This window comes from Coregonus lavaretus (assembly GCF_964263955.1).
Source record: "Coregonus lavaretus genome assembly, chromosome: 6".
NCBI classification, from domain to species: Eukaryota; Metazoa; Chordata; class Actinopteri; order Salmoniformes; family Salmonidae; genus Coregonus; species Coregonus lavaretus.
Window position 1 is genome coordinate 10,805,859 of NC_139993.1, and position 13,490 is coordinate 10,819,348.

General features: G+C 43.5%; 1 protein-coding gene across 2 annotated transcripts in view; it reads left to right on the top strand.

The window, feature by feature from the left end:
* The window catches only part of LOC311131404 (serine/threonine-protein kinase MARK1-like), an 82,565-nt gene that overhangs the window by 46,359 nt on the left and 22,716 nt on the right, over positions 1–13,490 (top strand). For both annotated transcript variants that reach the window (XM_084164367.1, XM_084164368.1), the window contains exons 4-8: positions 2,311–2,359; positions 4,684–4,749; positions 5,263–5,333; positions 8,473–8,529; positions 8,778–9,014. In XM_084164367.1, the coding sequence (XP_084020493.1) occupies positions 2,311–2,359; positions 4,684–4,749; positions 5,263–5,333; positions 8,473–8,529; positions 8,778–9,014 (480 nt within the window). The remainder of the gene's footprint in view (positions 1–2,310; positions 2,360–4,683; positions 4,750–5,262; positions 5,334–8,472; positions 8,530–8,777; positions 9,015–13,490) is intronic.

Consider the following 13,490-nt stretch of genomic DNA (forward strand, 5'->3'; position numbering starts at 1 on the left):
ACTCATTACCTGTATTAACTGCACCTGTTTGAACTCGTTACCTGTATAAAAGACACCTGTCCTCACACTCAATCAAACAGAGTCCAACCTCTCCACAATGGCCAAGACCAGAGAGCTGTGTAAGGACATCAGGGATAAAATTGTAGACCTGCACAAGGCTGGGATAGGCTACAGGACAATAGGCAAGCAGCTTGGTGAGAAGGCAACAACTGTTGGCGCAATTATTAGAAAATGGAAGAAGTTCAAGATGATGGTCAATCACTCTCGGTCTGGGGCTCCATGCAAGATCTCACCTCATGGGGCATCAATGATCATGAGGAAGGTGAGGGATCAGCCCAGAACTACACGGCAGGACCTGGTCAATGACCTGAAGAGAGCTGGGACCACAGTCTCAAAGAAAACCATTAGTAACACACTACGCCGTCATGGATTAAAATCCTGCAAGGTCCCCCTGCTCAAGCCAGCGCATGTCCAGGCCCGTCTGAAGTTTGCCAATGACCATCTGGATGATCCAGAGGAGGAATGGGAGAAGGTCATGTGGTCTGATGAGACAAAAATAGAGCTTTTTGGTCTAAACTCCACTCGCCGTGTTTGGAGGAAGAAGAAGGATGAGTACAACCCCAAGAACACCATCCCAACCGTGAAGCATGGAGGTGGAAACATCATTCTTTGGGGATGCTTTTCTGCAAAGGGGACAGGACGACTTTACCGTATTGAGGGGAGGATGGATGGGGCCATGTATCGCGAGATCTTGGCCAACAACCTCCTTCCCTCAGTAAGAGCATTGAAGATGGGTCGTGGCTGGGTCTTCCAGCATGACAACGACCCGAAACACACAGCCAGGGCAACTAAGGAGTGGCTCCGTAAGAAGCATCTCAAGGTCCTGGAGTGGCCTAGCCAGTCTCCAGACCTGAACCCAATAGAACATCTTTGGAGGGAGCTGAAAGTCCGTATTGCCCAGCGACAGCCCCGAAACCTGAAGGATCTGGAGAAGATCTGTAAGGAGGAGTGGGCCAAAATCCCTGCTGCAGTGTGTGCAAACCTGGTCAAGACCTACAGGAAACGTATGTCTCTGTAATTGCAAACAAAGGTTTCTGTACCAAATATTAAGTTCTGCTTTTTTGATGTATCAAATACTTATGTCATGCAATAAAATGCAAATTAATTACTTAAAAATCATACAATGTGATTTTTCGGGATTTTTGTTTTAGATTCCGTCTCTCACAGTTGAAGTGTACCTATGATAAAAATTACAGACCTCTACATGCTTTGTAAGTAGGAAAACCTGCAAAATCGGCAGTGTATCAAATACTTGTTCTCCCCACTGTAGGTGTGTCACAGCAGCTGCCCAGCAATGGTATAGACTGTCTGGTATAGTACATGTCTGGAGGTGTGCTGTTTAATCTCATTGAATGGTAATAGCCAGAATGCAACATCAAAGTCTTGATCCTAGATAGAAGTTTGAGTTAAACTCTATTAAAGTGTCCTATAGACCACTCGTGTAATTAGTGATGTACACCCTAAACCAGGGATCATCAACTAGAGCCGCAAGCCGATCTTTTCTTGAGCGGATGGTCGGGGCTGGAACATAATTACAAATCATTTGTAGACTGCAAGAAGTCCAAACAGATATAATATTTGACTAAAACATATTAATTTCAAACATTACTTGCATTTGTATACGATCACATATATCGCTCTACTATGCGTGGGAAATCTTTGGAACATGTTTCGAAAATTAAAATCACTTGGAGCTGATTTGCTGGTGGTTGTTTTTGTCTTTTGTGTCCAGCAATAATTATTAATTTTAAACCCAAAAATGTTTTGGCTCAAAATTGGGTGGCCAAATAAAATCACCCGCGGCCCAAATTCTGCCGGCGAGCCGCCAGTTGGGGAACTCTGCCCTAAACTATTTTCAACAGATGATTAATCTTTGTGTTGTATCCTGAAATGCTCATGTTGTTCATCTGAAACATCTGTTCAATGATCTGAATGTGGCCCTGTTGTGTTGGGCTTTTTTAAATGTCAGTGAAGCTCTTAAACACACACGGTACCAACAATTATCATCAGGAGATGACAATAATATGCTCCAGTCATTCCAGTCAAGATACAAAGCCAACTTCTGTGCATGAAGACAAAGTATTATCTTATCTCACTTTCAAAACTGATTTTGTTCTTGGTTATTTTGTTTCCTTGATTTCCTTTGTGTCTGAATCCGTGATGAAAATGACGAACCATCCCTGACAGTGGGTTTGATTGCAGGAGATTATGATTGTAGATGACATCATTCTTTCGCTCTTCTTTTCACAGCTCTTTCGTGAAGTCAGGATCATGAAGATCTTGAATCACCCCAATATAGGTAAGACCAACCAACACATCTATTCTATCCTCACAATGCAAGGTATTTTCTAAAGCAATGCCAGTGTCAAGCGAGATTGTACCGTATCCGTATTAATCCTAATACTAACACTACTAATAGCAACACTTAACACGACTTCTTTCAAAACCTCCTATTGTACAACATCCAATTCATTTGAATCCATTGCTTTCCATACGTGGACAGTTTTGAGAACAGCTCTATCCATCTATCTATTTAAAAAAAAAAAATAGAATATCACCCAAAGACTTGACCTAGGATAAGTACATGTATGCCTTTGATGTTGTATTGTCTTCCTCTTAATGTTTTTATGCTACTTCTTGTCCAGAGCAAAACAGTTTACTCTATCAATGGGACTTGCCAGGCTAGATAAAGGATACATCAAATAATAAACTAATAACAAAACTTGATGGAAAGCGAAGCGGCATTCCAGGATGAAACGGCTTTCCAGGATGTCGCTTTGCAGTGATGGATAGGGAAAAGGGAGCCGTCGGCCCTTATTGGTATGATTTTCTTTTCGCCCGGATCCCTTTCTGGTTGACTTTGAGATGCTCCTGTTCTGGGCCGGCCCATTCCGGCTAGCCAGCGGGGGGGGTCGGAATTACTCCCATAAAACATCATTTGGACTGACCGCTGGGTGATGGCGTCATTAAGTCCCTGAGCCTGGGAATGATTACACACGCACACACACACTTCAAGGCAAGGGCAGAGATTTATCTGAAGGTACCCAGCGTCCCTTAAAAACCCCAGACTCGCCTAGTCGCTTTTTACAACCCGTTATTCACCAACAGATCAATTTCTTTCAGCCGTGAGTGGCATGTACTGTCCTTCTGTTTTTGGGTTATGTTTACAATTATGGTAATGTCTGCAGGACCATTTTATTGTTGTTCAATTTAGGCTGATGATTCCCATTTTTAGAACTAATCCAAATCTAACCCATCCCCACCTCTGACCTGATGGGAGCGGGTTGAAACAATAGTTGAGTGGTAGCCTGAGCGCCAGTCTGTTCAAGCTATCATGCCAGCTCTTTGTCACGCATGTTTGCCTTGACAGTGACAGCTATTGAGTTGGTAAGAGCACAAACAGATCTGGGACCAGGCTAGTTGAGTGGGTGGGCAGGGCTGGCGATTATTATGGGGGGGCTTTGAGCTTGATAGCTGGCTCATTGTTTTAGGTGGGATAGTTTAGGGGTGGGTGGGCAGGCCGTCGCTGATATCGAATCCTAGAGGCCATCTTCTGCCATCGTGCCCTTGAGCAGGGCACTTAGGTTCTAAACTGCTCCCGGGATGTGCATGTGGGTTTTTGAAGAGTTTGAATAAAGCAGGAGACAAATGTCTGTTTCCTGAAAACAATGGACAATTAAGTAATCGTCATTATATTTTAATAGTCAGGTCAATTTGACTTGAGGCAAGCCCTGATCAAACCTTCAGTCTCTTACTACCTTTCTCTTTTTGCCCAGAGTAATGAAATGAGTGTGACAGGAAGGGGGTCATTTAATTCCTTTACTTGTAGAAACAGACTAGAACACAGTCTCTACATTGTCAGGCAGCTGTATGTGTCTACAAGTGTGGGGGGTGTCATGGGAGGAGATGGCTAGATGGAAGGGGTTGGTGGGGTTTCGCTGTAGTTCATTGAAAAATGTATTTGTCTGTGACGTGTGTGTCTGACGTGTGTAAGTCAAAAGCGTGCACACACATCATGCCCCCAACGTGTGTGTGTGTTTTGAAAGAGCCTTTATGCATCCACAGCAATGAGGAATGAATCACTTTCTTTGTACAATACATGGCTTTGATTGGGTTTTAAGGAAACCCAATCCTCTCTCAGGGCACAACATAGTATCTTTGAAAGATCCTCTTTGTTTTCACATTAGTACTACTAAGGAAATGAGACAAGGAGAGGAAGCCAGTTAGGACTATTAAACACTGAACTAAAATATAAACGCAACATGTAATGTGTTGGTCCCATGTTTCATGAGCTAAAATGAAAAATCCCAGACATTTTCCATACTCACAAAAAGCTTATTTCTCTCAAATTTTGTGCACAAATTTGTTTACATCCCTGTTAGTGACCTTTTCTCCTTTGCCAAGATACTCCATCCACCTGACAGGTGTGGCATATCAAGAAGCTGATTAAACTGCATGATCATTACACAGATTACAGATTGTGCTGGGGACAGTAAAAGGTCACTTTTAAAAGTATAGATACACCCTTTTCGTCTATCAGCTAGTAGCTGACAGGATGTGTGTTGTCCTCATTGGCTATCCTCACTCATCCACTATTTCTCTCCTCTCTCCTTTTCTCTCCAGTTAAATTGTTTGAAGTCATTGAGACTGAGAAGACACTTTATTTGATAATGGAGTACGCCAGTGGTGGTGAGTATGAACAAAACAATGATTGAATCTAAAATGACTGTCTGTTCATTATATTGCTTCCCTCCCATGCACAGTATTTTATTGGGCAAGTGATGGAAAGATGTTTTGACCATAATCGTCTTTTCCCGGTTCAGTAAGCGCACATTCTCTTTCTTTTGAGACATTCGTATCTTTTGCGTGCACCTTAAAGACTAACTGTACTGGCACAGTGGTAGACAACTCCCAGGTCTTGGAGAGCCGCATTGTGTGCAGACTATTGTTCTACACCAGCTAAGACGCCAAATCATTCAAATTATTGTGGTACAAATTGAAGATTATAATTAGCTGATGACTTGAATCAGGTGTGTTATTAGAGTTGGGCTGTAACAAAAGCCTGTACACCTGCGGCTCTCCAGGACCGGAGTTTGCCAGCCCCGCCGAAGCTTTTTAGTTTGTGGTAGATTTTAGTTTTAGCTCCCTCACTCCACACCTCACTCTCTTTCTCTCTTTCTTTCTCTCGGTGTCCCCCTCCAGGTGAGGTATTTGACTACTTAGTTGCACATGGAAGGATGAAGGAAAAGGAGGCTCGGGCCAAGTTTCGCCAGGTGAGTTACTGCTAGCTCACACACACTCGGTCACACACAACTGCAGACTCTCTCACACACACACACACTGCTGAAAACGAAAACCGCTGTGTGAAGAGGTGCAGCGATGTCACCAGCCATATTCTCTGTCATCAATCTCCAGTGGGGAGGGATGGAGGGAGGAAAGGGTGAGGGGAGCGGGACCCCTTCCTTCCCTGGCACGGGCACTGCAGGAGACGGGTCCGTGCTCTGAATAAATAGATGAGCTAATGACATTCTGGGGACAGACAGCGTGTGTGTCGGTCTGCATGTGTGTGTGTTCATGTTCTACAGGCTGGCTATTAGGGTGTGTGTCATGTCACTTTGAGTCATACAGGCGAGGTTGGGCATGTCTCTTACAGTTTGTGTGTATTCTACAAGCAAGGCAGTTTGTGAGTTGATAACATCTCAGTAAAGTGTAAAGCATACAGTTGAAGTCGGACGTTTACATACACTTAGGTTGGCGTCATTAAAACTCATTTTTTAACCACTCCACACATTTCTTGTTAACAAACTATAGTTTTGGCAAGTCGGTTAGGACATTTACTTTGAGCATGACACAAGTCATTTTTCCCACAATTGTTTACAGACAGATTATTTCACTTATAATTCACTGTATCACAATTCCAGTGGGTCAGAAGTTTACATACACTAAGTTAACTGTGCCTTTAAACAGCTTGGAAAATTCCAGAAAATGATGTCATGGCTTCTGATAGGCTAATTGACATCATTTGAGTCAATTGGAGGTGTACCTGTGGATGTATTTCAAGGCCTACCTTCAAACTCAGTGCCTCTTTGCTTGACATCATGGGAAAATCAAGTAAAATCATCCAAGACCTCAGAAATACAATTGTAGACCTCCACAAGTCTGGTTCATCCTTGGGAGCAATTTCCAAACGCCTGAAGGTACCACGTTCATCTGTACAAACAATAGTACGCAAGTATAAACACCATGGGACCATGCAGCCATCATACCGCTCAGGAAGGAGATGCGTTCTGGCTCCTAGAGATGAACGTACTTTGGTGCGAAAAGTGCAAATCAATCCCAGAATAACAGCAAAAGACCTTGTGAAGATGCTGGAGGAAACGGGTACAAAAGTATCTATATCCACAGTAAAACGAGTCCTATATCGATATAACCTGAAAGGCCGCTCAGCAAGGAAGAAGCCACTGTTCCAAAACCGCCATTCACAAAAGCCAGACTACGGTTTGCAACTGCACATGGGGACAAAGATTGTACTTTTTGGAGAAATGTCCTCTAGTCTGATGAAACAAAAATAGAACTGTTTGGCCGTAATGACCATCGTTATGTTTGGAGGAAAAGGGGGGTCGCTTGCAAGCCGAACAACACCATCCCAACCGTGAAGCACGGGGGTGGCAGCATCATGCTGTGGGGGTGCTTTGCTGCAGAAGGGACTGGTGGACTTCACAAAATAGATGGCATCATTAGGAAGGAAAATTATGTGGATATATTGAAGCAACAGCTCAAGACATCAGTCAGGAAGTTAAAGCTTGGTCGCGAATGGGTCATCCAAATGGACAATGACCCCAAGCATACTCACAAAGTTATGGCTTAAGGACAACAAAGTCAAGGTATTGGAGTGGCCATCACAAAGCCCTGACCTCAAACCTATATAACATTTGTGGGCACAACTGAAAAGGCCTGTGCGAGCAAGGAGGCCTACAAACCTGACTCAGTTACACCAGCTCTGTCAGGAGGAATGGGCCAAAATTCACCCAACTTACTGTGGGAAGCTTGTGGAAGGCTACCCGAAACGTTTGACCCAAGTTAAACAATTTAAAGGCAATGCTACCAAATACTAATTGAGTGTATGTAAACTTCTTACCCACTGGGAATGTGATGAAAGAAATGAAAGCTGAAATAAATCATTCTCTCTACTATTAATCTGACATTTCACATTCTTAAAATAAAGTGGTGATCCTAACTGACCTAAGACAGGGAATTTTTACTAGTATTAAATGTCAGGAATTGTGAAAAACAGAGTTTAAATGTATTTGGCTAAGGTGTATGTAAACTTCCGACTTCAACTGTATGTGTGCTGATGACATTACTGTATCTGTTACTCAGCACTGGAGCAGACCTCATGCTGAATCACCAAGCAGAAATACAGAACATTAGAAATACTTTTACTCCCCTAGTGCACTTCTGTCTGTCAACCCACACTGGCCTCTAGTGGTGGTGTTTTGGCATCGCAGCATCCTTGCGTGACTAAGTAGAAATTTGACTTAGGGGGAATCCTAGCTTCCACTTAAGTATATAAGGTTAGTCAATGGCCCGGTCTAGAAACAGGTCCAAGGCCTTTCCCCTAGACTCTAGTGGTAGTCCTTAAGCATAGCAGCATCCTTTATGATGTGTCTGTCCCGAAGATATAAGGTTTGTGTTGGTCAATGGCCCTGTCCAGAAACAACCCCTAGCCCATATCCACTACCCACCTAGGCACATTTGTAGATCTGAAGCCATTGGATAGGTGTAAGTGACATGGCAAAAAATTCAGAGCGCAAGGTCAATCTATTCCTATATTGCTGACACCTATCCAGTCCTTTCAGATCTAGCTAGGGGTCAATATGGAACTGATATTTAAATAATCAAACTCTGTATCCAAATTATGAATACGGCCCTGGAAAAGGTGTGGTGTCCACTTCATTTTAGTGTTGTCCTATCCAGTCTTGTCAGAATTGATGATTAGCGTTAGCATACCTCGAGGGAGGAAGGATGTGTTATCTATGTAGCATTCAAACAGAGTACCCTATCTCTGACTGAGGAGGGATTTGATTAGCCTTATTGCTAGGAGGCTAATGGAATCTCTGCTGGGAGTGGGGACTAATTCATTTGTAGCATAGCCTAACTGCTTTAATATGTAGCAAAGCATAGCCTAATGGCTAACTAACTGTAGAGATTCATTAACCTTCAGTAGAGGGATGGCGTAGCGGCTAAATCTACCATTTGAGATTTGTTAGCTTAGCTTGGTAAATTGTTGGTTAGTTAAATCAGGTGTGTTAATGCTGGGGTAGAACAAAAATGTACACGCTGAGGGTCCCCTAGGAATGGATAAAAAAAAATTGTCCTTCTACAACTGAATTTTCTCTCTCTCTCTTTCAGATTGTCTCTGCAGTGCAGTATTGCCATCAGAAGAGGATCGTCCACAGGGATCTCAAGGTGAAAACCAATACCATACATGCTGCTGTAGCATTGGAACTTTGATCCATCAAGTGTCACACACTAGTTGTCTGTCTGTCTGTGACTCACTGTCTGAGTAGACATTGATCGACATTGATCGAGAGACAGACACTCAGTCTCTCTTTCTCTCGATCAATGTATATCCGTCTTTCTGTCTGACTGACTGCTGTATCTCTCATATACACAGATACTCACTCCCCTCTCCCCCTCTCCCGATCTCCCATCAGGCTGAGAACCTACTCCTGGACGCAGACATGAACATCAAGATTGCAGACTTTGGCTTTAGCAACGAGTTTACCCTGGGCAGTAAGCTGGACACATTCTGCGGTTCCCCGCCCTACGCCGCCCCGGAGCTGTTCCAGGGGAAGAAGTATGATGGGCCCGAGGTGGACGTCTGGAGCCTGGGGGTCATACTGTACACACTTGTCAGCGGCTCACTGCCCTTTGACGGACAGAATCTAAAGGTGTGTTTGGTGGGGGTGGTTGTGTGTGTTTTTGGATTTTGGGGAAATTCTGTATGGGGCCTAGGGGCAAGATATTATAGACGTGATGATAGTCGCATGTATTATAGGTATTGGTTGAAGCTCAGTGTTAAATTCAAATCTCCCTGTCATCATATCTAAGCCAATATGACACCAATCTCGATAACAATTCGTAAATCAACTTTATTGGAGGTACACAACACACACACACTCCACGCCTCTCGTCATGAGCCGTCCGGCCATTACCGAGAACATTTTTTTTTTAACAGAGTCATTAGCAATTGCGTTATAGGAGTATTTGTTGCGCCTACCTAGCTCAAATTCTAGACGTCAGATGAAATCGAGACTATAGCGTCCATAAAGTGACCATTGGACTTAAAAATGGCAGATTGACTGACTGAGTTTGTGGGTGCAATGGTTTTTATTAAATTGATAATTTATCGCTCTCACGTGCACATTTCCGTCCGTTAAGAAACAACGATGTGCTACCTTTTTGTAGCATTTCTGACAATGTTAACATATTTTTTAGCCGACACTCCGTTCTAACACCGGGTCAGTTGCTCGGCAACAACACAGCTACTTGCACCATGCTGCCAGTCATAAGAAGTGTATGTGAACAAACCTAGGCTACTGTATATAGATAGTTATATGGTGGTATTCAAGCTGAGGTTAATCAATAAATGCAAACAGATATTTTGTTTAGTGTTATGATGTCATTTCATAGTGTTGTGAGAACCAGGCTATCGTTAGTAGATAAGTGACTTGGTGCCGCACAGTCTGAATAACATGGATTCCATTCTGTCAAGGAAGAGTACTGATGTATATCTTAGAATGATTGATGGATATGATGTACTGACTTGGGGTAAAAGGGAATAACATCAGACATTGGAGTGCCCACTGATGGTTACCAGTTGGGGTTGAAGAAATGTGTAACAGAGGGTATATAAGTGAGAGGGTCTCTTTGTCTAGTTAGTTCGGAATAGCTAGAGGCAAAGCACTGTCCTCTTGTTATAACGAACCATGGTACCTATTCAATATTTATATGAACTCCCCAGCTAAGTATTAAATATATTCTTGCATCATGAATTACTTGATACCCTAGAAACTCATCATAACAATTAGCTAGGTAGCTAACTAGCAAATGTTACCTAGCTAACGTTAGCTTGCTTATACAAAGTCCAGCAGCTAGCCTCTGTAGCTAGCTAACACCAGTCAGCTGAAAGCTAGCTAGCTAATGAACAGGCAAATAAAGGTAGCTAGCCAATGAATGTGGTTTTGATTAGCTTGGTAGGTAGCTAGCTAGCTAACATAACATTATACCAGTTAGATGAGAGCTAATGCTGGCTAGGTAGCTAACCGACAAGTGAGGAAACTATTTAGCCAAGTAAGGTTTTTCACATAAAGTAATGTGTTATCTGCTGATCTAGACACTTGCGTGTAATCGGAGCACAAACAAATATGCACAAATAAACTGTTTTCCCGCCAACGTAAGACTGTAACGTTAGCTAACGTTTATGGCCAGATCATGCGCCACAATTTATCATACTTTCTTACGCAAAACATAACTAGTTTATGTTACTTTGGGGAACTGCCAAGCTAATCACTTTCATTTGCATTGCACAGACCAAGCTACGGTAACGTTAAGACGAGGTAGCCAGATTTCAGACAGGACAAACACTGCAGTTCGCTACGCAACATTTCCTCGACTAAGAACAACCAAGACCACAACACAAACCATAGCCGAGAAAACAAATTGCTTTTTTAAGAAACAGTAAGTTAGCTATGTTGAACCGCATGTAGTAAATGGTTGAACCCCAAACGCACATGTAAAGATAACCTCAGTTGTGCATTCCCAGACTGACAGCATTGCTGTTTCAAACACATGTCGAATAAATTCCAGCTCCGGCATAAACTCCCTCTCCTGCCGTCTTGACATTTATAATCCAAATGTGTGCTGACTTATTTTTTTAAATTATTGAAACAAAAAAACTGATATAACATTTACATAAGTATTCAGACCCTTTACTCAGTACTTTGTTGAAGCACCTTTGGCAGAAATTACAGCCTTGAGTCTTCTTGGGTATGACACTACAAGCTTGGCACACCTGTATTTGGGGAGTTTCTCCCATTCTTCTCTGCAGATCTTCTCAAGCTCTGTCAGGTCGGATGGGGAGCGTCGCTGCACAGCTATTTTCAGGTCTCTCCAGAGATGCTTGATCGGGTTCAAGTCTGGGCTCTGGCTGGGCCACTCAGAGACTTGTCCAGAAGCCACTCCAGCGTTGTCTTGGGTGTGTGCTTAGGGTCATTGTCCTGTTGGAAGGTGAACCTTCACCCCAGTCTGAGGTCCTGAGCACTCTGGAGCAGGTTTTCATCAAGGATCTCTCTGTACTTTGCTCCGTTCACCTTTCCCTCCTGACTAGTCTCCCAGTCCATGCCGCTGAAAAACATCCCCACAGCTTCACTGTAGGGATGGTGCCAGGTTTCCTCCAGACGTGAATAGGGCTGTTGCGGTGACTGTATTACCGCCACACAAGGCAGTCAAATTCCACGTGACCGTTTAGTCACAGTAATTAGGCTTCTCCAAGCTCTGATGCTGCTGATGGTCAATAGTAGCCTACCAAACTTGCTAACTGCCTGGTACTCAGCACTATATTGTCCCTCTAATCACTCTGACATCAACGCAAATGTAATCGAAAATCTAATCAAACACTTCCTGAGAGCCCATGTTGCGCAACATTTCTATAGGCTATACAATTGCGAGAGAAAACAGAGTGATGGCCTTTATTAAAAAGAGGAGGAGCCATTCAGCTTTCTATAGGCTAGGCCTGCTATATTTATTTCTCAACTTTCCTAATATTAAGCACATTGCTTATCTTTACAACAGGAGTATAGCCTACCTGGCTGGCATGAAAATGAACCACGGGGAACGTGCCCTCCATTCGCTATTTAAGTGCATAGATGACATGTATTTGTTCCCCTGCCCCTGTTTCAAGACAGGTGCATGATAATGGTCCATTCTAAATCAAAACAAATTTCACACATATCTATATTATTTTGTTTATGTAAAGACAAGATTAAATCAAGTATAGTCTGATGGGTGACAATATTAGCATATCACTTGTGAATTATACACTGCTCAAAAAAATAAAGGGAACACTTAAACAACAATGTAACTCCAAGTCAATCACACTTCTGTGAAATCAAACTGTCCACTTAGGAAGCAACACTGATTGACAATAAATGTCATATGCTGTTGTGCAAATGGAATAGACAACAGGTGGAAATTATAGGCAATTAGCAAGACACCCCCAATAAAGAAGTGGTTCTGCAGGTGGGGACCACAGACCACTTCTCAGTTCCTATGCTTCCTGGCTGATGTTTTGGTCACTTTTGAATGCTGGCGGTGCTTTCACTCTAGTGGTAACATGAGACGGCGTCTACAACCCACACAAGTGGCTCAGGTAGTGCAGCTCATCCAGGATGGCACATCAATGCGAGCTGTGGCAAGAAGGTTTGCTGTGTCTGTCAGCGTAGTGTCCAGAGCATGGAGGCGCTACCAGTTTGGCATTTGCCAGAGAACACCAAGATTGGCAAATTCGCCACTGGCGCCCTGTGCTCTTCACAGATGAAAGAAGGTTCACACTGAGCACGTGACAGACGTGACAGAGTCTGGAGACGCCGTGGAGAACGTTCTGCTGCCTGCAACATCCTCCAGCATGACCGGTTTGGCGGTGGGTCAGTCATGGTGTGGGGTGGCATTTCTTTGGGGGGCCGCACAGCCCTCCATGTGCTCGCCAGAGGTAGCCTGACTGTCATTAGGTACCGAGATGAGATCCTTTTGAGACCATATGCTGGTGCGGTTGGCCCTGGGTTCCTCCTAATGCAAGACAATGCTAGACCTCATGTGGCTGGAGTGTGTCAGCAGTTCCTGCAAGAGGAAGGCATTAATGCTATGGACTGGCCCGCCCGTTCCCCAGACCTGAATCCAATTGAGCACATCTGGGACATCATGTCTCGCTCCATCCACCAACGCCACGTTGCACCACATACTGTCCAGGAGTTGGCGGATGCTTTAGTCCAGGTCTGGGAGGAGATCCCTCAGGAGACCATCCGCCACCTCATCAGGAGCATGCCCAGGCGTTGTAGGGAGGTCATACAGGCACGTGGAGGCCACACACACTACTGAGCCTCATTTTGACTTGTTTTAAGGACATTACATCAAAGTTGGATCAGCCTGTAGTGTAGTTTTCCACTTTAATTTGATGAGGGTGACTCCAAATCCAGACCTACATGGGTTGATAAATTTGATTTCCATTGATAATTTTTGTGTGATTTTGTTGTCAGCACATTCAACTATTTAAAGAAAAAAGTATTTAATAAGATTATTTCATTCATTCAGATCTAGGATGTGTTGTTTAAGTGTTCCCTTTATTTTTTTGAGCAGTGTATATTATCACT